Here is a 27475-nt window from a genome sequence, read left to right as displayed (position 1 = left end):
GTGGGAGATGGGGCCGTACTAAACCCAATGATGTAGGTAAATGTAAAACCGACGTCTGTGACATATAACAATTAAAATATCGCTATACTTGTTTAGGGGTTCATTTCAGGGAATACTTGCCAATGGTATTGTTTTGTTTCCAATACTTGTTAAGGGTAGGGTTTCACACGCAATACTTGTTAAGAGGTGCATTTTCAGAATATGGAAAATACGTATTCAGGGTGCTTTTCAAGACCCCATGGTCGCGCATGGTATCCACTCGTCAATGGAAGTGGCCCCCGGGCCGGCCGGGCTCTTCACAATGCGCAATGGTGCTTGAGCATGACTTGATGTTAGACTTAACTTTTTGTGTTTGTCTTTTCATATTTTGAATTATTGTGGAAGTATGTCATTCTCACATTCATTAAATTATAAATATATCCTTATACAGAGACTAAAGATCCTGACACCACGTCAGACAGATATCAATCTCGATCAACTTGTGGACAAGTTCCGGGAAAGGAAGAGGAGCCATCTGGACGTCGAGTTCCGCACCAAATACGAGGAGGAGGAGCGTCGTCGGCAGTGGCAACAGGAACAGAGGATGTTTGAGCTGCAGAAGGCTGCACAAGCCAGGCAGAGACAGACCGAGCTTGTGGCTCGCATCAAGTAAGAACAAGAAGTTATCTTTTTATAGACATGATTTAACTTTCACATTTTTTCCCCTTTTAGTCTATTGACTGCCTTTACTCAATTGTTTATTTGTCTCCAAAATTGTGTCAAGAAAACATACTTGCTGTTATCCTTATTTTCATTTTTTTTTATGATGTGATATTTATGAGGTCATTATTTTATGCACCAGTTATACTTTTTGGCATCAAACACAGCTGTTTTATTTGGTACGTCTGGTACGTCTGTCACATATGTTTAATGGGTTATCACCATCATTCACAATCATTTTCATTATCACAATTGTCATTATTATCATCACAGTCGCCATCGTCATCATCGTCATCATTATCAGTATCATCAATAGTAATATAACCATCATTAGTATCATCATTAGTGTCATCATCATCATCATTATCACCATCATCATCTTTATCATTATCATCAACACCATCGCAGTCACCACCACCACCACCACCACCATCATGATCGTAATCATCGTCGAGCTAGCATTGCTAACATCTTTCTATATACATCTCAAGATATACATCTCTCTATTTCTCTGATATAATATCTCAGACAGGCTCTTTATCCTATGTATTTAATCTAAAATTGACCTTGTTTTCCCCCTTAATTCATCCATAAAGGGCTGCCACTGTGGAGATCCCCAAGCCCCCGCCCAACAAAACCCTGAGGGCGATAGCTGTGAGGAAGGAACTTGCCAGGAAGAAGGAGGCAGAGAACACCAGCAAGGAGATTGCAGCCTTTGAGCAGCAGATCAGTCGCAATGTTCCTGTCGGTGTTGAGACTCAGGATGAACGGTGAGGGGTCGTGACTGTTAAATCAGATACAATAGCTGGTTCCTATAAAGTTTTTCGTAAATTTATTCCTTGACTTTTCAGGAAACTATCTTATCAAAACCTGTTTCGTAACTTTTTTATTAAGTTGCATCAGAATAAGTAGTATCTTTTAAACTTTTCCCAAACATTTTCTCTCTAGTCCAGACTATATCTCTCTTTGCAATAGGTTATCAGTTAACGAAGCAAATAACAAGTAAATTCAATTCAATTCAATAATGGTTTATTAAAAACATGCCTCGCAGCCAAAGGCTGAATAAAAACATGTGTACAATTTACAATAGAATAATACCCAAATACATACATGAAATGATATAAAATTACTAGTACTTCTTATTATAATACAAGGAAATAAATTGTTGAAAGTAAATAAAATCATACATTGTACTGGACTAGAGAGAAAATGTTTGGGGAAAGTTTAAAAGATACTACTTATTCTGATGTAACTTTACAAAAAGTAACGAAACAGATTTGATAAGGTTAGGAGGCGCGATAGCTCAGTCGGTAGAGCGGGGGACTCGTATTCCGGTGACCCGGGTTCGATTCCCACTTGGTGCGCTAGTGCCCTTTGGTAAGGCATTAATCCTCAGTACCAGGTCCTTCGGAGAGGACCTTAAGCCGTTGGTCCTCTGGTTGCTTGCTTACAAGCATTCATGCTTCCTTAGCAATCAGGTAAAAAAAATCACCAATATACCAAATACAAAAAACATTATAAATATTAAGTACGCAAATTATAACCACCACAATGAGGCACATTGTACATGCATGGATGAAAAGTATTAGAAAAGAGAAGATGGGGAAGGATAAAGACAGCATAGGGAGACAGACAGAGAAAAAGTGAGTAAGGGGAAAGGGAGAGGATTGGGCCAGAAAGATGAAGAAAATAGTGGCGAAGATTAAAAACAAAAGGTATGCATGTATGACAACAAATTAAGTACAGAGTAGACTGAGTGGGGCAAGGCTGTATAGATAGAGGATGGCTATCCTAGCAAATAAAGAAATCTATATCTATCATATCGTCCGGGGGGGGGGGGGGGTCAACAAATTTATCTAGTTCTCGTTTAGTAAGTCTATGAAGTAGGGGATGGGACTATTTCGGAATCGGCTGGTTTTGCATTTGAATTGATTGTACTTAGGGATTTTCCTTAGTGAAATTTCTAGCCTTTTGGGAGGAGGGAGCCAAGTTTTGCAGTGTGGATTGATTGTAAGAGATTTAGCAAATTTTTGAGCAAGACTTTTCCGTCTAGAATCCAGAGTTTCAAGGTTGATTGTTTGGCAAGCATCTTCATACGACGAGTAGTTACGTCCTAATATAATTTTGCAGACTCTTTTCTGTACTCTTTCTAGGTCAGCGATCTGTTGTTTGGTCAAAGCCCCATTGAAAACTGGTGTGCAATATTCTAATAAGGGACGGATGTATCCAACAAAGACAGTTTTTAGGTCTTCAACGGGCATTCCATATTGCTTGAGTGATCTGAACATATAGTTTCCTATTACACTTCCTAAGAATTTCACCTACATGTTCATCCCATTTCAAATTTGACTGTATTGTACTGAATTTTTAAATGGTGATTTTTAACTGACATAATGAAATGTAATTAGATTGAAAAATGTGATGTAAGCATCCCTAATTTCAACCTCCTTCCTGCTGTAAATATGCACTTTTTGAATAGATTGTGGAATTGAATTAAGAGGCTGTTCTCACTACGTTCCTAAAACTAGTTTACTGGAAACTAGTTTAGTGGAAACTAGTTTAACGCGTAGTGAGAACGGTCGAAGCGGTCTTGGAAGCAATCTCCCAAACCAGTTTGGAAAACCACCTCGCGATGTAGTTTTCAAGATCGCTTTGCCTCGTTAAACTGGTTTTAGCGTAAGTGAGGACACAACCTTTCTTCGGGAAGCAATCTTCGCACATTTTGAGCGCGCTACTCCACACGACAGGTGTAGAATGCCTGTGCTGCGGTTTCGAATTTCGCGCGAAACGTGTCACCCCACTGAGAGCGTTTCCATAGCAACAAGAGCGCTTTACGTGAAGTGATTTTGAAAACCACTTTCGTGTGATCAAGTGGGAACGCTAGCAAAGCGATCTTCCAAAGTGGTTTCCTGAATCGGTTTCCAGTAAACTAGTTTTAGAAAGCGTAATGAGAACAGCCTCATACATGTATGTAAAAGCTAATTTATAGTAATTGTTGATTTACTCTTCTTATTTCATCATTTTCTTGTGGTATTTTCCCTTAATGTTTTACAGAGATGTTGATGAAGAAGTAGCGGCCTATCTTCAGCAACCAGAGAAAACCCAAGCAGAACTAGCATCACTCATTAAGGTAAGATGTGGTTCAATATATAGTCGATAAACACTTAGGCCCGAATTCACATAGGTGATTTTTAAAACCATCGGTTGAACCCATGGTTTATGAAGATTTCCTCTATAATGCTGATGCGCGCTTTTGTCACAGTGCGCCAACTAGACGCCTGTTGCCATGGTTATGTTCGCTATTTTATTCATGAGTTCACTGTTTTGGACTCATTAATTCAAAACAGTGGACTCATGAATTAAATATCGTGGATAACCACAGCAACATGCGTCAATTTGGCGCAATGTGACAAAAGCGTGCATCAGCATTGGACATTTTTTTAATATACGCTGTAAATAAGCTTAATTCATACAGGAAATCTGCAGAAACCATGGGTTCAACTGATGGTTTTAAAAAACCACCTTTGTGAATTTGGGTCTTAATGTACACCTATACTCCGATCCCGGGGGGGGGGGGGGCACTCAGTATATAATGCATAGTGGGTATGTGCCGCGGAGGGGACCCCCATTTTTACACTCAAATTTCCGTTCCGAGGCATAGCATTTTTGTCTTATTGAGAAAAAGAACAAAGAAAGCCGCTCCAAAGCATAGCATTTTCTTCTTCTCGAGAAAAAAGAAGAAAAAAAATCCGCTCCAGGGCTTCGCATATTTTCCGTTACGCCGTTCCGGTCGCAATTTTGGTGAAAAGCGGCCGCAGCTCGCTGTTCGACCATCGCCTCTGCGCTAGCGCGCCCGTCAGTCGTGCCGCCGGGCTAGCTGCATGCACGTTCCATAGGGATGCATACGCACTCGCACGCAGGCGACCCGTTCCAAGGACCCCCGTTTTCACAAACATTTGTAGTTCCGAAGCCCGTTCCGAGGACCCTCCTTTTTACAATGAGCCCGCTCCAAGGCCCCCGTTTTTTGTTTCGCCCGCGGCACACCCCTACCACTTTTTTGGTCGAGTGCCCCCCCCCCCCCCGGGACTCCGATTGCTTTATTAAAACTGAAAACGGTAAAATTTTCCTTTGCTGCATATGAAACATGTACAGGACCTCTTGCATGAATTTATGCTTCAATATGTATTATATTTCCTATAGCCTGCTTCCAATGATGACTACATCGGGAAGATAAGGAAGCGCCTCGAGGAGGATGCGGTAGCCAGGCAGGAGAGGGAGAAGAGAAGACGTAAAGTCCTTGTGGACCAGATCAAGGCTCACGAAGCTAATGAGGTAATAATAAACAAATAAACCAATCGCGATCAGTGTTGCATATGCATCTATTCAGAGCTCTGAGTAAGAGCCAATCAGAATTGTTCTTTTAAATCAAAGCCCATGAAGCTAATATGCTAAGAATGAACAAATCAATGGATAAACCAATCACAATCAGTGATGCATATGCATTTATTCAAAACACATAGCATGAACCAATCAGCATTGTTCTTTCAGATCAAAGCCCGTGAAGCTTAAATATGGTGATAATGAACAAATTAACAGATAAACCAATCACAATCAGTGTTGCATATGCATTTATTCAAAACACATAGCATGAACCAATCAGCATTGTTCTTTCAGATCAAAGCCCATGACATTAATATGGAGATAATGAACAAATCAATGGATAAACCAATCACAATCAATGTTGCATATGCATTTATTCAAAACACACATCATGAACCCATCAGCATTGTTCTTTAGATCAAAGCCCATGAAGCTAATATGGTGATAATGAACAAATCAATTGATAAACCAATCACAATCAATGTTGCATATGCAATTCATTATACAAAGCACTTACCAGGAACAAATCAGAATGTTTTTTGCATTAAAGCTCCCAAAGCCAACAAGTTAATGGCATATAGATAATGACACTTGTTAGACAGCATTTTGTAAAGGGCCAATTGTGTCACCTAGGAATCTGTAATTGCACAACTGATTGGAAGCTACAAATGATAGTTTGTAGCAAAAAAAACAGATGAACTAGGACGAAGAGAGGTTTTTTTCTTCATCAAGATATAATAAACCCCCCCAAAAAAAAAGATCATAAAAATTTGTTGTTTTACAAAGATGTCTGTAAACTAGTTATGAGTTTAGGTACGACTGGATACCTGTTATGCTAAATGAAATATCCCAAAATTTTCCTGATTAAAAAAAGTGAGGCTTAATTTCCTACAACGCTGATCAAATTTTCATAAACTTTGCTCTAATATGCTAGTTAACATCAAGAATTTTAATCTGTGAAGTGTGGATTTCAACTTGAGGTGATGAATCGACAAACGGACACCAGTCAGTTGTAACTTACAAACCGCTTTATGGACCTAGCTACTATAAATTTGCTAGCTGATGAAAACAATTTATTTCAATGTTTGAAAGCTGAAAAATGTTTTGCTGAGATTGTTACATCAACAGTACAATTGCTTATTTTTCTCTATAGGGAATGCGTCGTGAGGAGTTCCTTGTGACCCGGTTGATGCGCCAATCGCAGCAAGAGCGACGCATCGCCACCCAGCTGCTGCAGTTGAGGCACGAGAAGGCCGTCATCCAGCAGAACCGCATCTTCCGTCAGGAGCAGTACGAAGAGCGCAGACAGAAGGACTTCCAGGAAGCCCTTGACAAAGAAGCGGTAAGTATTCAAAAGTATGATATTGTCCATTTGTAAAGTGCATTCCAAAAAAAAGGGAACCTGTTGTCAGCTGTATTTGTTACTCTCATCAATTGTGTCTCATTGACATTTGTATGGTGTGTCCCAGAAAACGGGAACCTGTTGTCATCGATAGTTGTCCATTTGTATAGTGCGTCCAAGAAAAAGTGAGCCTGTGGTCAACTTCAATTGCTATTCTCATCAATTATGTTTCATGTACATTTGTATAGTGTGTCTGTTGTCATTGATATTTGTCCATTTGTATAGTGCGTCCCAGAAAAACGAACCTGTTGTCAGCAATAGCTGTAAATTTCATCAAATATGTTTTGAATTCAAACATGTTTTGAATTCAAACTTAGCACTTTGATTTGTGGTTGGATGATAAGTGAACCATTCTCTTATAGCAGATTAAAATTTCTTAAAAGATCATGCAGGAACTCAAGAGCACATCTGCATCTACTCTCTCATTAAGAGATTTAGTGTAAGATATAACAGAGAACATAAAGAAGTGAAAGTTATTCATTTCTTTCTTATCATTGGTCACCATATTATAATAATGAATAAATAATAAATAATATAACTGATTTATATCCCCCCAAACTATGTGCATTATTTGTCTTACAAATCTAACACAGCCAACTGTACTCTTATGTTAGAAGTTTAAACTCTTCTTGTTCATTCATGCAAGATAAGGTCTCGAATTGAGCGAGATAAACTGAACTTTATAATGATTTTCTTTAGACCCTAAGCAGAGATATCCCTGATAATAGGGATTGATTAGAAAGGATATATTCATTGATATGAAACTAGAGGAGAGCAAACATGACAATACAACTTTCTAAAGAAACGTTCCTTCACTGATCTCCCGAACAGGAAATGGCCCGGCAAGCCAAGCTGGAGTACATTGAGCAGACCCAGCGGGACAAGGAGCTCCACGACAAGATAGCCCAGGAGAGGGCCGAAGCCAAGTACCAGAAGCACTACACCCACTGCAAGGATATCCTCATGGACATTGTGGACTTCTCCTGCAAGGTTGGCAAGTACAGGGAGCTCACCAATAGGTCAGTCAATACTACAGGGCATTGTTTGATGATTTTTTTTTTCTGCTTTCAATGGCACGGTACTTTTAAGCTATTCTAAACTGGTTAAAGATTGTGGCCAGTTGCGTGCACTTACAGTTGAGGCCATACACCCATGGAATTAAGTGAAATTTGTTCACTTGCCATGCATCGTAAAATTTACTATATATTCAGAAATATAAATATTACCATGACGAATTTGGTATCAAATGAAAGAGCGTGTTAAGTTCTTTCACATGATTGGGATGCCATTGGGATGAAAGTAGATTTCAGGTGGTATTTTCTTTGAAGACTAAATTAATATTCATGTTAAATGTATTCTATTGTTTGTTATTATATTTTCAAACATCGTTTTATAGAAATATATAAATGTCAAATCTACGTTTAATATTACATTTTCTATCATGATTTATACAACACATGGATAGATCCTTGACAGCTGATTGGATGAAAGCGTGTCACATGACATTCAGAGGAATCAGCTATAGCACGCTAAGATATGATAGCCGTGCTATAGTCGACTATTGCACGCTCGTGCTATAGTCGACTATAGCACGCTGAAGTAAAAAAGCCAGCACTGCAAGATCCCTAGGCACACTGAACCCATGGACATGCCTCGTATCGCGTACACGTTAAGTGAATTAACGGTATACGCGCATAATCACGTTTTTGTATCTCTGACCGATGTACGTAGCACTGCGCATACACGTTGCTACGCTGAACACAATGCGCGTACGTACGTTGCTAAACTAATTATCCCCAGGGTACGCTGCTTACCTTTTATATTTTCTTCTGGATTTTATGGAATTCGTTCACAAATTGGACTTCATGGATCTATGACTTTATGGATCTATGTTGAAAGTACTTGATTCTCCTGGGATTACTGGAGTAAATCTACTCGACGATCAAAAGACAACATTGTAAGCAAAATAAGACCTAACGCGCGTTAGTCATAGACTAGACCTATAGATCTAGCCTATCTAGATCTAGTCTAAACTGTAAGCTATCGGTGTTGTATAAAACAAATATTCAATGTTGTATTCGTGCGACGTTCCGAATATTACATGTACATTCGTTGCAAGTTGAAACAGTCTATTCAACTCCGCTTCGCGTCGTTGAATAGACTGTTTCAACTTGCACACTCATGCAATATTCGGAACGATCGCACTCATCAACATTGAATATTTGTATAATGTCACCACTGAACAAAAAAGTGTAATCTGAAATGTTTGTGCTGAGAAGTAAGTAGCACAAATGTGAAATGTGTTTGTCAAGTTTTTACTTTTAATTTGTCTAAAATATTAAGATTTTTTGGGGGAAAATGGCAACGAAATATTTTTCAGCCCCTGATGACAAAGCAATGTGATGAAGGGGCATGACATACTAGTACTCATTTCTTTGATATCAAATTCGTCATGATAGCACAAATATCCTATAAGATACACTAAATTTTATGATGTTTGGCAAATGTCAACTTTTCTTTGAATTTCCTGGGTGGATGTAAACTTCTGGCATCGACTGTATGTGGGTCACGTGCACACTTTTTTTGTGCTAACATGTCTCAGAGTGCAACAAGTGCACATCAAAAGTGCACAATGTGCATTATTAAATTGCTATTGATACATTCTAAACAACACTGGCATAAAGAAAGTAGCCATTCTTTAAAACATCTGTATGCCAAAATATAGGCGGAAACAGTAGCTAAAGAGCAATTTTGTATTCTGGGATCTGTAAACATATATATGTTTCAGTTCTGTATATAATACAGAGTAATCCAGTTGGGTAACTGGAAATGAGAAGAACTATATCTCTATATCTCTTGCTTGCTTGTCTTACAGGTTATTACCACCGAAATTAATGAGAGAGTGGACGCTCTTATTTACAACTGGTCAGCCTTTGTACGAGCTAGCTGAGGTAAGAAAAGTGATACCATTCTTCACTGAAAAATGCAATTGCTTCTCTTTTGATTAATTTGTTGATTCTTTTTTATCATGATCTTTTTCATCGTTTTATTTTGTTTTCAAATCGACTTTTTTCTTCATTATATTTTTCATTTTCTTTGAATTTATTTTTGCAATTTTGTATTTTTTATTTTATTCATTTATTAATTTTTTTTTTTTTTTGGGGGGGTGGTTCGTTATTGTCTTCATTATATAAAGAAAAATGTTTTAATAACATAAAAATTTAAACAATGACCACTTGCACTGATCAAGAATGCATCAATATCATTATGTTACTGGAAACAAAATTCAAGCAAGAAAATCATAGTAAGTTTGAATGAAATCTGATATCGTATGAAATTTTTTTGAAATGCTATTCTGAAGCTGGTGAGTCTTTGACTCTGAATTTCTTATATATTCATTCCATCGGCCTACTGCCTGGTTTGCAAGAAATATTGCACTGGCAACCGGTAGCAGTGACATTTTGGGGGGGGCTTGTCAAATTTTCATCGGGAAAATGTGCCCCCCCCCCCTTTTGAAAATCCTGGATCCGCCCCTGTCCAGTAGCATCGGTCGGGCACCGATGGACTGACTGGTTTCACTTGGTCTAACATCTGTTATAATTTTGTTTTCAGGAGGAAGAATTCATTGAACCTGAGGTACCGACTGAAGAACAGCTGATGGAGGAAGAGAGGCAGAAGTTAGTTGATGAGGGTGACTTCATGGAGTACAAGGTAAAAAGCCTCTGACATTTTTTTCTTTGGAAACTCTTAGGCCCGAATTCACAAAAGGTAGTTTTTAAAACCATCGGTTAAACCCATGGTTTATGCAGATTTTCTGTATGAATTACGCTTATTTACCGCGTATGTTACAAAATGTCTAATGCTGATGCTCGCTTTTGTTACAGTGTGCCAAATTGTCGCCTCTTGCCATGGTTAAATACACTATTTTATTCATGAGTCTACTGTTAGAAGAATGGACTCTTTAATTCAAAACAGTGGACTCATGAATAAAATAGCGTGGATAACCGCAGCAACAGGCGTCAATTTGGCGTACTGTGACAAAAGCGCGCATTAGCATTGGACATTTTTTTAATATATGCCGTAAATAAGCGTAATTTATACAGAAAATCTGCATAAACCATGGGTTCAACCGATGGTTTTAAAACCACCTTTATGAATTCGGCCCTTTGTTTTCTTCAACACATGCATGCAACTCTTATGCCACAGTCACTACGGCAAAACCCAACTCCAGACCAGCAAAATAATTTTTTTTTTTTTTTTTTTACTAATGACATATTATTGGTCTATTATGGAGTTAGTTGAGTTTGTGTGATGTACCATTGCAAGTGTGCAGCATTCAGTGAATGTGCAATCCTTTAGGAAAGATAGGAGTCGCCTGAGCTTTACAATTATATACTGTCATCTAATTTGTGGCTAATATTGTGATTCGAAAAAAATCATTATGAGCACTTAGTGGAAGTGTTGTGGTCTAGTAGTTGTGACTCTCATCATTCTCTTGGAAGGTTGTGGGTTCGAATCCCGGCCATGGCACTAATTTCTTTCAGCGAGGTATATATGATCCACACTGCTGCACTCAACCCACGTGGGGAAAATGGGAACCTGGCAGGATTCATTCCTTGAAATTTTTTCAATACGTTCCTTGCTGCCATGCCAAAAACAAAGTAATAGCAGCTTATTCCTCAGGAACCACATAATGTGATATGCACTATACAAAATTTATGCATGTTTATTGTTATTATTATTATTATTAGTGGGCGCGTCATGGTCTTGTGGTTCTGACTCTCGCCTTTCAAACAGAGGGTCATGGGTTCGAATCCTAGCCATAGCGTGTTTTTTCTCAGCAAGAAATTTATCCGCATTGTGCTGCACTCGACCCAGGTGCGGTGAATGGGTACCCGACAGGATTAATTCCTTGAAAGCATGAGCGCTGAAAGGCAGCTCGAGCTAAAGATGGGGTAATAATAATAATAACGTTGCACCTCGATAGATTGTTCTAGATAGATGGCACAATACAAATGCCTATTATTATTTGAACTTTTTGCTGGTTTTGGGTATTTATTGTGCTTTTCTGTCTTCTTTTTTTTTTAAATAGAATATGGTCGGTGAATGGCAGCCTCCAGAAGAGAGCGAAATCAAAGGGATCCCAAGCAATAACGCCATCCTGGGTCACATCCTCGCTCGTCTTTTCAACATCGTCTCCCCTCCATCGGTAGGTGATCTTAGGCCTGTTTTTTAACATGTAAGATTATTGTAACGTTGCTATAAATGGTAATTACCATGGTAACAAGCCTCACCAGCCAATCAAAATCAAGATTTCCGTGGAAATACTATGATTAGAAAGTGAAGTCGATTGTAAGTTTTTATGAAATGGCCCCCTTGTATGTATGAATGAAAAAAAATGATATTAGAGAAGGTGTGAAGAAGATTAAGTGTTAGGTATATACTCTGCAGCATCTGACTTTGAATTGAAAGAGAGAAAAGGTTAGCAAGTGATAGTGATGGTGATGACGATTGGTTGTGCCCATTTAGACGATCATTATGATGAAGATGATGATGATGATGATGCTGCTGCTGATGATGATGATGATGGATATAAGAATAGAGGGATGATGATGACGATGATGAGGATGATGATGATGATGATGCTGCTGCTGATGATGATGATGATGGATATAAGAATAGAGGGATGATGATGATGAGGATGATGATGATGATGATGTTGATAATGATGTTGGTGATGTTGATGAAGATGGTGATGGTGATATTTTATTTAATTCTATGTGATTTGAGTTGATTTGTTCAAAATATTTCAAGAACAGTTTCTAAATAATATATGTATTGAAACTCAAACAAGACATTGTCGAATGAATTAAGAGCTATATAAAAACAATTATTATTATCATTTTTCCTCTTGTCTTTTTCAGCCCCCTCCTGCCCCACCTGACATCCCTCCATTTCCTGTCAAAGCTTGTTTCTTGGGTAAAGCTTTCTGTGGGAAGACAACTCTAGCAGAATACATGGCACAAGGTTGGTAGCACTTAAACATTTTTAGGGCATATGTGTTTTCCAGCCTTTTTCTCCATTTTTAAGATTTGACCCATTCAATTTTGTAAATAATATTGAAGCCAAGTGGCCCAAGTACTTAGATGCAGCAACAATGTTTCCATAATTTTATTGGATTCTGGTCAAACTCATTTTATATTGTAACCACAGCTGGCATTATATGTATTATTTATTGATCAGATTGAATATATTTTGTAGTGCTCATAAATTCTTTCTTTCTTTGGTTTTGAAGATTATCATGACACAATGATCACTGGTCTTATGAATTTCACCCTTTTATGTATGCAAATTTATCTGTAAGGTTGAAGTAAAAATAAAACAAAAAATAGAAAGTGGGAGTAACGTTATCTTGAAATTTCCATCATGTACACGACATTGCAGGAAACTTACATTTGGTGGCCCCTCTACATTCAATCGTCTCGTATAGCAACAGGGCTCAACAGCCAGGCAAACCACCAGTTTACACAGAACTTATTATCAATTGCTTTTGAAGTTGACGTTGGTGACAATTTTTTGTAACAGGGCCCTGATTAAGGGACACCACCAATAAATTGTTTCTTCTTGTTTTCAATCTTCAGAGCATGGTCTGAAAGTTTTGAATGTGGATGCTTTAGTCCAAGAGGCTGTGGATGCCTATAAGGGAGGCGAAATCCTGGAAATGCCTGAAGCACCAACAGTGAGTATCTATACACACCATTGATCTTTAGGGCAGTTAGTGACATTTGTCCACAAATTTGTCTTACAAAGAGATAAGATTGATCTCATCAACCACAACTATGGAAAGTCAGCAAATGCAACTTCTCAAATGCATGTTTGTTAAAATTGTTTTCTAGATATGATGTATATATTCATACATTCATTGTTTTCTCGACAATTCAGTGTGCTTCCTCTTTGTCAATTTCATGCTGAAAAATTATGATATTGATGGATTTGCATATAGTTGATGTTTATTGGATCAATCGCAACTATTTGTTAGATGGGACCCAGAATTAATATTCAGCTGGTTATTCACTCATAATTGTAATCATGTAGGAACAAGGAATAGACAGAGTTCTATTAAGCTAAACATTCATTAATTAATCAAGATATCATACCATTAATCTTGTGTTTGGTTCATTTGATCAGAATCCCCTAAAGAATCTCAAAACTTAACAAAACAGCAGTTAAAAGGATTTATTAACAGATTTACAGCCAAATCTAATTTCATGTATGACTAGATATACTGAATTCATATAAAATAGAATATATAGATAAAGTGAAACTTTTGCAATGCAACTGAATAGGTTGCCTCATTTTTTTTCTACCACCGTGCAATTTTGGGCACTATCGCATGCTCTTGGCTGAGGTCATGCTATTATGATGACTGAAATGATTCCAGAGGAAAAACATGAAGGAGAGAGAAGGTTGAAGAAACAGTTGTTGAGGATAAAGATTGACAAATGAGCAGAAAGAATGCATACTTTGTACTTGGTCAATTGTCCAACTTGTTCCATATAGCTTCTTTGATCTTCAAATCATATCGTAAAGAGATCTTTTTTAAAAACAAAATAAACTAAATAATTGACATAAAAATAAATTACCTTTAGGAGACCATTACAGATGTGGGTGAAGGCGAGCTTCAGACAGATGCCCAGACTGGTGTTAACATCTCAACCACTGTAACCCCTGCTCCACCAGGCTCGATAGTGGATGGTAAGTTTGAAATGCTACAGAGAAGTGAATATTTACCAGTCAACATGTCGTGATCAGCATGTAATGAAATTGGTTTCCCTTTATAGTTGTCTTTGATAAACTCATTCTGGTTGATTTTGTTTTTTAATGAGGTTGTGAATGCAATTTGTTGTCTGCTTGTTATCAATTTGTTGTCTTTATCTACCTAATGAACCAAGTGAATATGTATTGCTTTGTTCTATTCAAGATATTTTTGATCAATTTTGAAAAAAATCTCAAATTGTAATTGATTATAATTGATTTCAAGATGTGAATGAATATTTTAAGGGTATAATTTGGTGGTCACATAATACGATGCGCCACCTATCGGTTGCAGCGGACAGCCCCAAAATTTGCAATGCCTCATGGGAAAAAGTCGTCATATCTGCTGAGCGCGCTATAACGATTATGCACTGACCAACACGGCTCGGCCGGTTTGCATAAATTATGCTGTTTACCAGTTTACCCAACCCTGTTTGAAGAATATGTAACAAAACTGCACACCTTGCCTATACCTGTATGCAAATAAATGTTATTTTGGGTTGTTCTAATCTATAGCTAAGTCCGTAGCTTCAGCCAAGACTGGGGTCACTGCCGAGGTCCCTCCTTCAAGAGAAACCACGACTACAGCTCCACCGGACGACGGCAAAGAGAAAGGTATGTAAACTTAATCTTTCAGAATTAGACTTAATATAGGTTTAACTTGATCACATGCTTTCCCTCAAATTGGCAGTAATGATACATTGTTTCTCCTGCCGATTTGTTTAAACAATGGAAGGACAATATTCCCACTTTTCTGGTGTGCCCTAGTAACTTTTGATGCACAAAAACTTATACCCTTGCTGTGATCTGCCAACCCTAGACTCTTTGAAGAGCACTGGTAATACCTGTGATAAAACCACATCTACAGAGCTATGCAAATAATGCTGCCTCACCACACAGATTCATATCCTTGATTCAGGGAATTGTTGGAGGAAGGAAAGTGAGATGATAGCTTTACAATATTAGGCAATTGGTGAAATTCATATTGTTACATAACGTCTATCGGTCATAAAACTTGATTCGCCCGTTGCTTGGTAAACACGCTATTGGTGTCACAAATACAGAGCTTTACATTACATTTGTTGGTCATACAACTTGATTCTACTTTGGGCAATTGACAACACCTCTTACGTGGTAAACATACCATTGGTAATTGACTACACCTCTTACGTGGTAAACATACCATTGGTAATTGACTACACCTCTTACTTGGTAAACATACCATTGGTAATTGACTACACCTCTTACTTGGTAAACATACCATTGGTATCACATACACAGAGCCTTACATAACTTTTATTGATCATAAAAAATGATTCCACTTTCGATGATGGATAGCTCCTGTTACCAAATATAAAACATCCCAATGGTATGAAATTCTTTGTGATTCTTTATTGTCACCAACCAGGTGATGAGGAGAAACCAGAAGCTTCCAAGGAGGAAGGAGCCGGGGAGACCAAAGAAGGAGAAACGGCGGAGTCCAAGGAGCCCAAGTCTACCAAGAAAAAGAAGAAAGATAAACCTGAGGTATATGCTTATTTTTTTTTTCATCACTTTTTCTATTTCAAGATTACAAATTAAATTCTTATTCGGATACCTCATATTCATTATTTTTATTTATTTGCGTATTTTATTCAGGTCAGTTTGACTGTTGATATTAATTTAGTGTACTAGCAGTTAGGCTAATTTTGAGGTAGTCTAATACTACATGGGCTAGACACATTTGGTTTACTATCAACGTGGTCTAATGGCCATTTGGTCAACACTGCATACATACTTATTCTAATTCTCACTTAGTCCAAGGCCAAGTTGGTCTAATTTTTGCTTAATCTACTCTTTTTTAATTTTGTCAAATGAAAATTTGGCTCATAAACGGCTAATCTAACCCTAAAAACTAAATGGTGTTAGGCCAGGTGGATATCAGATGAAATGGGGATAACCTAACTCAAAATTAGACAAAATGAAATAGGCTAAATGATAATTAGAACAAATGGTTAGTAGCTGACCTGGTTGTAGACAAACTAGGACAGAATAGATTAGACCATGAGGGACGAGACCAAACTGAAAATAGACAAGCGGGTGTAGACCAATTAGCAATTGACCAGTTTGACCACCTGTAATTCTGGTATACCACTTTTATATTTTTTTTTATTAGTTGAGTGCTCGAGGTAAGCTTGGCCAGAAGGCCATCAAGCTGCTCCGGAAAGGACAACCTCTCAAGGACGAGCTCCTGGTGGAGATCATGGTGGAAGCAGTCAGGTAAGTCCACTTAAAATCCAATATACCACTTTCATTTTGAACGGCACCAGCTCAAGAACTAGGTACTGACATCTTAAAGGGATGCTCCAGGCTGAAAATATTTTTATCTAAATAAATAGAGTAAAATTCACAAAGCAACATGTTAGTGTTAGATGTGCAGGAACCATAAGAATGTTTTCGTATTTTTTATTGCTTCTATAGGCGTGCTAAGGAGGAGCAGGGTTGGATCATGGATGGCTTCCCCTCCACTGTAGCCCAGGCCAAGCTACTGGAAAAGGCGCTGAGTGGATACGATGCCAACGCCAAACCTTCGAAGCACAAGCTCAGACAGAGTCGACTGGCCCTTGACCCCAACCCGCCAAAGGACCCCCCTCCCCCGGTCAGCGGGATCGATCTAGTGGTCCACCTGGATGTGACCGATGATCTGGCCATGCGGAGGGCTGCTGGCCGATATTGTAAGTTTGAGACATTGCGCGACAAAACAGATGGAACAAAGCATAGCAATATTTTGTGAATGTAGGAGTTGGTATGACGGCCCTCCCCTAAAAAGTGTTTCGCATAATTTTGGGATTCTTCAGGCTGCAAAATACCAATAAATATTTTAAGAAAGTCATCACAAAATATTCTATGGGATAGCTTTAGTAATGTGAACAGATCTTTAAATGAAGATTTGCCTCATACTTTGAGCTTGTCTGGTCCTGTCCCTTACACTAAAGAAAATTTTTGCTGGGCTTCATCCACCACATCTAAAAAAGACTGAGGAGAAACTTTAAGTGACTCTTATTTCTTTGTGAAATATTTCCTAGATGCTAACCAGGAGGAAGAGGAATACCACCAGGAGTTCAAGCCGCCTCCAGAGGGCAGCGCATCGGGTGTGGGCAAGCAGGAGAAGGTCCAACCGGTCAAGGATCCGGCCTTCGATCAGGAGCAGATCCAGCACAGGTAAGCTAGCACATGGTCAGCTGCAGAGATATGGGGGCAAACTTTTGATTTGGGAACAATCTATCAATGATCAGGAGAGTGTTTTGTAAAAATTTGTGGTCTGGCAAGTTGTCCATGCTGGGGCCCGTTGCAGAAAGAGTTGCAATCAATCGCAACTCTAAAAATCATGCGTAACTTTATTTTCAACCCTTCAACATCGCGCATTTGGGACTTGCGATTGATTTTTTTTACTTGCATTTAAACGCAACTCTTTCTGCAACAGGCCCCTGACAACTTTTCTTAATTCTGATTGGCTGAGAAGCACTGTTACTATGCTAACTGTTGGATAAACACACTGACACGTCCTTTCACTTCCTTAATGCCTGTTGCAGAGAGAGTTTTGTGTTTATGTTAACATTTTTGCAGAAGACTAAATGCAACTTGTAAATGCATGTTTCTGATGGGTTGAAATCAAGTTATTTTTAATTTTTGGGAGTTGCATTTAATTGTAGTTCTTTCTGTAACAGGCGCCCGTTTTTCCTTATCCTGTTCGGTAACCGCTATTTATGGTTTGGCCCGAAAACTGTTAAGAGCACCTCGAATGGCATGATATACATCGGGGAGCATTTCATGAAACGAATCACATGTGACTTTCACTGACTATCATTATAATCTACCAAAATCCTCGCATTCGATTGGCTCTTAATGAAACATGAACCCACCCATAAATATTGACTCTCTTCCTTGCCTTTAATAGAATAACTGGATTCCAAGATTCTTGGAAGAAACTTGACAAGTGGTTCTCCGGCTTCCACATCCTGCAGAAGCTGGATATCTGTATGGAGAAAGAGGAAGCATGTCAAGCAGTCAAGAACCTGATGGTGGAGACCAAAGAAAAGGTGAGAGGACTTAAGTAAGCTATACAGTATTTAAGTGTGACGTCATAAAACAGATTTAGCATTTCATTGTTTCTTATACCAGGGGGCTGTTTCATAAAGCTGTTCGTAAGTTAAGAGTGACTTTAAGAACGACTGGTGATCCTTTCTTGTGGTAAATGATATTCACCATTAAATGCTCATTGGTGATTATTTAGTGCAGAAGAAAGGGTTACCAGTCGTTCACTTACGAACAACTTTATGAAACACCCCCCAGATCTTGAAAGAGCATGATGAAAATAAATCCACAGCCATAGTTTTGTAGGAATCAGTTCCATGGGCCCCAAGATATGATCACATGAATACCTGATTATTGGCCTGGTTCTAAACAATTAGAACTAGGCCAAAGACTCTAATTGGGCTACATAGGTATTCAAATGGTCATATCCTGCTCCCTGTTGAGCTATTTTATACAAAATTTTGGCTGTGGATATTTTTTTTCATCTCTATCAGAGATACAATTAAAAAAAGAATTAGAATGCAAATGAATAATGTGACATCATCATTTTACTACCAGTGGTGGTGTCTTTAGAAAAAAAAGAATGAAATTTAGTGCAGCGTTTGAATATTTATGGAAATGTAAACAGACAAAGCAAATACTGTGTAATTCTCTATAAGACCGGTACCCAGTGAAGTTCTTTGAACAAAGGAGACACATGTTTGATAAACAATCTACAAAACATTGAACTGTCAATGGAACCAGTCATTCGTACCAGCCATTAGAAAATGCTTGCTGAGAATCCATATCAACATTTCATAATTCTTAATAGATGGAGAAAGCTAAAGAAGATGCCCTGAGATCCGAGGAGGAAGCATCGAAGACAGCAGAAGAAGCTCCACCAACTACCGCTGATACCAGCTCAGCTGTACCGACAGAAGGGATGGAGTCAACCGCTCCTCAGCAGCCAGATCCACAGGTAAGAGGGTATTCAAGATGGTGGTCATTCAATGGAAGAGGAAGATTGTGGTGGTGGTGGTGTTGTTGATGATGGTGATGGTGGTGGTGATGATGATGATGATGTTGATGATGGTGATGATGATGATGATGGTGATGATGATGGTGATGGTGGTGGTGGTTGATGATGATGATGATGATGGTGATGGTGATGATGATGATGATGATGATGATGGTGATTGTGGTGGTGGTGGTGGTGGTGGTGGTGATGATGATGATGATGATGATGATGATGATGGTGATGGTGATGATGATGATGATGATGATGGTGATTGTGGTGGTGGTGGTGGTGGTGGTGATGATGATGATGATGGTGATGATGATAATGATGATGATGATGAAGATGATGATGATGATGATGATGGTGATGATGATGATGTTGGTGATGATAATGATGATGATGTTGGTGATGATGATGATGATGGAGTAATAATATGTCTGTAAAACGCATATTAAAGACACATCGTTTTGATGTATTAAGCGCTATATAAAAGTGGAATATTATTAATATTATTATGATGTTTATGGTTTACGTTCAAAACAGTATATTCACTTCTCCCCACCCTTTTATTTCCAATCCAGACTACAGTATCAGAGACAGACAAAGCTTCACCAGGCGGTTCTAGAGCTGGTAAGGTTTCACAATCATTGCTTCACCCAAACCTATAGGGTACTGAACTCAAACACATATCTCGTTCCATATAAAGCCTATAGTCTCAATACATCGCTTTCATCAAACAAATGAGAAGTGTATTGTTTGGGTTTTTTTTGCTGTGAAAAATAGCATGATCATTTTGATCGCTATTAAGGAACAGGAATGCTTTGAAGCATACTAAAACTCAAGTCAACAGGAGATATGATTATAATTTGTAACTTTTATTAATTAGTTGTTGGATAATGTAGTAGTAATTTTCAGATAATATACAATAATAATGCATATTCATGACTGTGATAAACATTGTCATTAGGTAGGCTGTAATATTCAATTCTGATACCCGGTTTTTACACACAAAAAATAGTGCACTTATAAATGTTCTTAATAAACCTTCAAACAAATGCTTTCTATATATTATCATAATTATAAGACATATTTTCAATAGATTTTTAGAAAATCATTTTAATAGTTTTTTTTACTACTTGTTTGAAACAATTATTTCTAGGGTCAGCAAAAGGCAAGGGGTCAGCTCGGGGCAGGTCACCTAAGGGAGAGAAAGGTAAAAGGTCAAGCAGCAAGGGGTCACGGAGCGGGAGTGCCAAGAAGTCGCCTTCCAAAGATGGTAAGTGTACATTTCATGAGTATATATTTCTATTTTGTCCAATCAAAGATCATTTGTCGGATTAAAAGATTTGGTTCATGCCCATCATATTTGTGGTACGCGTATGTTCGCGGTGAGCGTAATTCACTGTTGACTGTCAACCTTTTGTTGGATACCTACCCATTATGTTGACTGCTGAAATTGTTGGGATTTAAATCTTTTTCGTAGACTGTCAACATTTCTTATATTCAAACCCATTTTGTTGACTGCCAATATTTTCTGAATTCCAACCCAATTTTTGGACTGTCAACATTGGTTAATCCTCCCTCCTTAAAAAAAATGAAAATAAGTTAAAAAAGATAAATAAGTAAATAAAAATTAATAAACTGAAATAATGTAAGACAGTATTACATGTTTAAAGGATGTATGTGGCCTTTTTCAATCCCCTCCGCATCTTAAATTTCCTTTGTATTTATGTCATGTATTGGAATAGTTTATGTATTTTGACTGTATTGATGTTTTTATTTTTACTCAATCTGTTCACCTGAATTTGAATTGAATTGAATGTATAGTTTTGCAAATAATTAATAGTATTACCATTATCATCATGGTTCGGAGAAGATTATGACTCACAATGTTCAATAAATGTAAAAGTGATGAATGTTCATGGCATGGATAATTTAATTTAATTTAAGAGTGCATAATTAGTATTGAATATTCATGAGGATTTCCTTCATCCGTTGTTGCAACCCGTAGCAAAGAAGAGTGCCAAAGAAGACAAGAAGAAAGGTACACCCTCGAAACTAACATTTCAAAATACCTGAAAATAACTCATAAATTGATCACATGAGTGTGTGGTACTAATGGTGCACTTTCAATGTCTCTTGGGAAGGGAGAGATGAAAGAGACCTGTTTTCATTTAACACTGGTGTATAACCATCAAAGTTTGTTTCACTTCAAATTAAGGGGTAACGAGTCTAGGAAATAATAGGAATGATAACGTTCTGTTTTATATGTCGTCTCTGATGGTTTGAGAGATCATTCATTCATAATACCTTGGCCATCGGATTTCAGCTTTGCACACTAGTCAAGAGTGTAACATCTTAACCTATGCACACATTCTCGTTGAGGTAGATCTATTCCTAAGACTAATACGCAGTGGCCCTTATGTCTTGAAATAAGTATCGTTTGTATCATGGTACAAGACCATGGTCTCTGCAGATTTATGTACATAATTATGCTTATTTCATTGTGTACACTAAGAAAAATCCAAATTTTTTTTTTCTTTCTTTCAATATGTACACACTAATTTCTTAACAGAAGGTTTTTTTTTACGAATTAACAGTAACACCACACTTTTAGCCTCATCCTTTTTTGCACAAAAAAAGAAACTTCCATAGAACAATCAGTACTCTGTTCCTTAACACACTTGGGTTTTGTTCAGTAATTCCGATTCATTTTTTCACATTCACATAGGAAATGTGTACAAACAGGAAAGTTTTGGGTATTCAGGCCAAGGCCCTTTAACGCAAAGCTTAACAATTGATCAAAGAGCTAAATTAAATATTCGAGCTCTTGGTTTTTCTATTCGTTTTCACTATTTTTTCTGAATGTTACATAAAATGCAATTGGTTAAAGAAAGACAAACTCATGACATCATGCAGCATGAAACAAAAAGAGATATATTTTTGAAGTTTTTCTTCACCACTCTGGACCATTCCTTAAAGTTATTGGCCCATTTCCGAAGAGCGGTTTAAGTTGCACAACGGTCTAAATCAGTTATGAAATTACGATAGGCCCAAAATGCCAAGATTTTGTTTACACAGTATTCTTATATATATATATTTACCAAATTTGTTCCCCATGCCTTAATGGTAAAGAAAACTATTTTGTTATCATTCTCATCCCATTGTGAATAATTGGGGTGCAGACTGAAATGATAAGTTCAACTAATACTCTTAGGGGGTGTTGCAAGAAAATATTTGCGATGAATTGCAAATATTCTGTTCCAATTTTAAAATTGACAGATCACGTTTAGCTGTAGTAAATCGGATAACACTCCGTTTTTCAAGGTGCAGATTAGAAATCAATCGCAAATTTGCAATTAATTGCAAGACATATGATTGATTTAGGGACCAAAAAGAAACTTGCAATTGATCCCAAGTTTCTTGCAACACCCCATTAGAGACTTGTGTCAACTTTTGACTATCCATACTTAAACCACTTTAGACCAGGGCCCCATCTTACAAAGAGATACGATTGATCCGATCAATTGTAACTCTATGGAAATCCATCAGTGTCATAACTTTTTCTACGAAAAATTTGCACAATGTCCTTTTTATGCAAAGAGAAGCGCAGTGAATTTTCAAGAAAACAATGAATGCATGAATATACATCACCGCTAGAAAATGTTTTGAACAAACATGCTTAATAGATGTTGACGTTGCTGGCCGTCCATAGTTGCGGCGATTGATCGGATCAATCGTAACTCTTTGTAAGACGGGGCCCTGGGCCCGGTCTTATAAAGAGTAAAGATTGATCCAATCAGTCTTAACTGTATGGAAATCCATCAATGCCATAATTTTTCTACAGGAAATTTGCACAATCTCCTTTAGTAAACAAAGAGAATCACACTGAATTTTCAAATGAATGATGAATATACATAATATCTAGTAAATATTTTTGAACAAACATACACTTTAGATGTTGACATTGCCGGCTGTCCATAGTTGTGGTCGTTTGGATCAATCCCAACTCTTTGTAAGACGGGCCTCAGAGTTTAAACTAAACCTGAATTCTGAATACGGGCTTGTGCAGGTAATACACATCATCGATGGCATTCGTAAGAATACATGAATGAGGTATCTTTATAATAGTTTTGTTAAACACGCTTGAGGCACAGCCAAAGGTGTTTTGACTATTTCAGAAGTTACTAGTCTGTTTAATTTTCCTATTAAATGCCCGAGCGAAATAATGGGTATTGTACAATTCCCAAGAATGTTCTGTAATCTGATTGGTCCTAATCAGATCACATGACATTCATCGAATTGCACTATTGCATCCAAAATGCACTATCCTTCACTCTGACGTCATACCAAGTGCACTATCTTGCACTCTGACGTCAGAGTGCAGGATAGTGCGAGTTCTAAAATTATCTAGAATTTAGATCAAATATAGCATTCGGGGCAACTCAGTAACATGGGTGAGTGGGAGGGGTTGTATAAAACAAACAATACACGCATTCTTGTGCATAGAGGACCTAAATAATGAACTCTGTGCTCGACTCGCCAAATGGATATACCGCACTCAGTCCTGCGGACATCTGTGCGGTATATCCATTGGCTCTTTTCGCACATCGTTCATTATTTGGCCCTGCATGCACGCGCTTACGTGCATTATTTGTATATTATATATGTTTAAGATAATGATGAGGATCCTTACATTTCTCTTCCTTCATAAACCATCCTCATCTCAAAACCATGACCAGTCAATAGAACTGGTCATTAGTATCAGCCATTAGCTGAAATTAATTACTGGTCATGTGATAGATTTTAACCAAACGGTTGTTGAGGATCCATATAACAATTCATACTAATGCCCCTGATGATATGTACAATTTTACAGGTGCTTCACCAAAGAGGAAGGGTTCACGTAGCAAGTCGCCCAAGAAACGCCGCACCCCTACTCCAGAGCCAGAACCGGAACCAGAGCCTCCCGCCGAGCCCACCGGTCCACCTCCTCCTCAGCCGGGATCAGATGATTGGGTCTATGTGGATGAGCCAGTTGATGAGGTAGGGTTTATATTCTGAGCCTCTCCCTCATGAAGTGGAACTTGCGGAAGTCCTCCCTGAAATCAAAATGGTGTCAATTATAGAATAAATATAAGTCAAAAGGGGCCTAAGCTTTCGATCCTAGCAGAATCTTCGTCGGAGGCAAAATGACAAACATATAAAGCCCCTTTTGACTCTCTAATTTACTCCATTGGCTCTTTTTTTAGATAAGCAGTTTTCAGCAGCTTCTTTTTGCCATCAATAAATATAAGTGTAACATATTAGCGAAAATCCACCAAAGAATAACAGAGTTATGGATAAAAATATACCGGTATTTTATTTTTTTCTACTCAAATTTCTCACTTTTAATGACATCTATATATCAATCTGTATTTATTCTTTTTGTATACATAAACTTGTAAAAAAAATGCAGCAGTGGAAATAATACTTCTGTTGCCAATTCTAGGAATGAAAACTGATCTGACAATGCTCCTAATCATTTATTAATGTCACTTTCAGAATCTTGCTAATGCACTGGCTCCGCACTGGGAAAACACCGAGTCCACCTACCTCGGCGCCAGCAAGCATGTGTTTAGGAACATCCGTCACGAGAGGGAGGACATCTACCACTACTACTACCGCATCCGTCGCAACTTTGAGGCGTACCTGCGGCGGCCAGACAGCAAGCAGGAGTTCATGAACCTATGGCAACAGGAGTACAATCAGATAGCTGAGGATATGAGGGATGATGACGAGACCAAGGCCGAACTTCATCAACGGGTCCAGGTATGGTGATAGGGGTTTATATTCATTCAGTCTTCAAGCATTTGGTCTATTTCTTAGATAGTCTAATATCACATGGGCTAAACCCATTTGGTCTACTATCAATTTAGTCTAATTTATCATTGGTCCACATTACACTTGGTTGAGAAGCAGTTGATCCTACTTCTCAGACAGTCTAGTACCACTTGGGCTAAAACCCATTTTGATCTATTATAAATTTGGTCTAATTTCTCTTTGGTCCACATTACACTTGGTCGAGAAGCAGTTGATCCTACTTCTCAGACAGTCTAATACCACATGGGCTAAAACCCATTTTGATCTATTATAAATTTGGTCTAATTGCTGTTTAGTCTACATTAGACTTGGTCTGATACCCACTTTAATGTAATTCACATTTAGTCTAGGTCACTTATCTGCTTATCATATTTACTTTGTCAAATATGTGGTTCATAAAGTTTTCATCTAGCCGCGTAGACCAAGTGATGTTAGACCAAGTAGGTATTAGATAAATGGGTATAGCCTAACTTGAAATTATACAGAATGGTAAATGGGCTAAGTGGCAATTAGACCAAATGCTTAGTGGACGAACTGGTTGTAGACCAACTAGGACCATGTGGGATGAGAGTGATACCGAAGAGAAAGTAGATGAAGCAGATGAAGCAGATGTAGACCATATTGTAATCTATCCCGATAACATGCAGCGTAATGTTATTATTCAAGAGTGGGGGAGTTGGCGCTTAATATACCCACATTTTCATCCAGTATGAAAATTACTATATAGACTGTATGAGTAAATGATTGATCCCACATTCCAATACAGGTGACAAAATTGGTTCAGAATTGCTGAAATATGAATACAAACCTTAAGATTTTGTATGTGGGCATCATTAATTCATTTAGTTTTATTGTTCCTGTTTAATGCGATTTGTAAAGAACTTTTTTCAATTTATCAAGCTTTATTTTTACTGAATGATGTATGCTAATATAAGTTATAATAATATGATGTCCATATCACAGGACCTTAAGGAGCAGCTATGGGAGATGTCAGATGAGAGGAAACTGGAGGCCGAGGCTGAACGTCAGTCGGTCATCAACGAGGGTTGGCTAGAAGACAGACTAGGTCTCCTCACAAACCACTATCTCACTCTTATGCAGGTCAGTGTAGAACAGAGGAGTTGTATATTTTATGCTATTAACCCATTAGTAGATAGACTTGGCCTCACAAACCACTATCTCACGCTTATGCTGGTCAGTATAGAACAAAAGAGTTGTATATTTTATGCTTTTAATCTTCATTTTAAGACAGACAGTGTCTGCTAAAACAACACATTGAACAAAAGAGTTGTATATTTTGTGCTATTACCCCATTAGTAGATAGACAAGGCCAAACTACTATCTCATTCTAATGGAGGCCAGTATTGAACAAAAGAGTTGTATATCTTCTGCTATAACCCCATTTGAAGAGAGACAAGGTTTCCTAACATACCACTATCTCACTGGGTTCCCCCAGTCAGCCATGTTAGAGGACAACAAATTAAAACCTGCGTCAAACCTTGATCAGTCATTTTTTTTTATGGTCAGGATTCCCATTGTTATATCCTCCATGGTAACATCATCGGGGAACCCTCTATTGCCCTATTGGCCTCTATCAGCAAGGGCCACACCCTTTCTCTTGAACCCCTTTATACCAAACACTTTCACCCCCTATCATTCCTAACAGTGTGAAGTGGATCGCTACCAAGACACCCTGCGACTCCTCAAGGATTACTACCTGGGGATGGAAGGCAAGATACCCGAGGAGCTGGACCACAACTACGCCCGCATCCCTCTCATCGACCTCCCTCCCATGGAACGACCAGACTCCGGTATCCCTCCCGCCGAGAGCGCTGTACCCAGTGAGAGCCACACCCAGTTGGTCACACCCACTCCGACCACCCCGTCAGCGAAGGGGAAGAAGGGCAAGGGGGAACCGGTCGAGGAGATCAAGGATGTGGAAGACGAGGTCAAACCAAAGTAAGACCTAGGGCACTTACATAAAGAAGTAATTTTGACTTAGTCATGCTTAATCATTGACTTGGGGACAGTTTCACAAAGATTTATTGTGAATTTATAGGTTGCTTAATTGTTGACTCGCACATGATTTATGTTCTATGGATCTACTGAGCACGATCTGATCATGTTGGTGATACGTCATTTCTTTCTCCTTATCTCTCCGTCTCTCTCGCACTTTCTCTTTCCGTCTTGGCTCTCTCTGTCTCTCTCTATCCATATGCCTCACGCTCTCTTTGCTTCCATTGAAT

At 38.2% G+C, this 27475-nt stretch overlaps 1 protein-coding gene across 9 annotated transcripts in view; it reads left to right on the top strand.

Annotated features, from left to right (window-relative positions):
- LOC129270798 (sperm flagellar protein 2-like) overlaps window positions 1-27475 on the top strand; it is a 58864-nt gene that overhangs the window by 5436 nt on the left and 25953 nt on the right. For 4 of the 9 annotated variants that reach the window (XM_064106715.1, XM_064106711.1, XM_064106712.1 and 1 more), the window contains exons 4-29: window positions 431-648; window positions 1296-1469; window positions 3754-3829; window positions 4900-5031; window positions 6233-6421; window positions 7313-7500; window positions 9357-9432; window positions 10094-10192; window positions 11574-11690; window positions 12406-12508; window positions 13123-13220; window positions 14131-14236; window positions 14813-14911; window positions 15705-15823; window positions 16452-16555; window positions 16757-17010; window positions 17362-17497; window positions 18234-18375; window positions 19182-19328; window positions 19949-19997; window positions 20527-20643; window positions 21379-21411; window positions 24247-24413; window positions 24912-25178; window positions 26193-26330; window positions 26896-27188. In XM_064106715.1, the coding sequence (XP_063962785.1) occupies window positions 431-648; window positions 1296-1469; window positions 3754-3829; window positions 4900-5031; window positions 6233-6421; window positions 7313-7500; window positions 9357-9432; window positions 10094-10192; window positions 11574-11690; window positions 12406-12508; window positions 13123-13220; window positions 14131-14236; window positions 14813-14911; window positions 15705-15823; window positions 16452-16555; window positions 16757-17010; window positions 17362-17497; window positions 18234-18375; window positions 19182-19328; window positions 19949-19997; window positions 20527-20643; window positions 21379-21411; window positions 24247-24413; window positions 24912-25178; window positions 26193-26330; window positions 26896-27188 (3641 nt within the window). The remainder of the gene's footprint in view (window positions 1-430; window positions 649-1295; window positions 1470-3753; window positions 3830-4899; window positions 5032-6232; window positions 6422-7312; window positions 7501-9356; window positions 9433-10093; window positions 10193-11573; window positions 11691-12405; window positions 12509-13122; window positions 13221-14130; window positions 14237-14812; window positions 14912-15704; window positions 15824-16451; window positions 16556-16756; window positions 17011-17361; window positions 17498-18233; window positions 18376-19181; window positions 19329-19948; window positions 19998-20526; window positions 20644-21378; window positions 21412-24246; window positions 24414-24911; window positions 25179-26192; window positions 26331-26895; window positions 27189-27475) is intronic. The other 5 variants (XM_064106717.1, XM_064106714.1, XM_064106716.1 and 2 more) reach the window with 2 other exon arrangements.

Source organism: Lytechinus pictus, chromosome 11, assembly GCF_037042905.1.
Source record: "Lytechinus pictus isolate F3 Inbred chromosome 11, Lp3.0, whole genome shotgun sequence".
In the NCBI taxonomy this organism is placed as follows: domain Eukaryota; kingdom Metazoa; phylum Echinodermata; class Echinoidea; order Temnopleuroida; family Toxopneustidae; genus Lytechinus; species Lytechinus pictus.
Note: the sequence above shows the minus strand (reverse complement) of the source record. Positions and strands in the feature narration are given on the sequence as shown.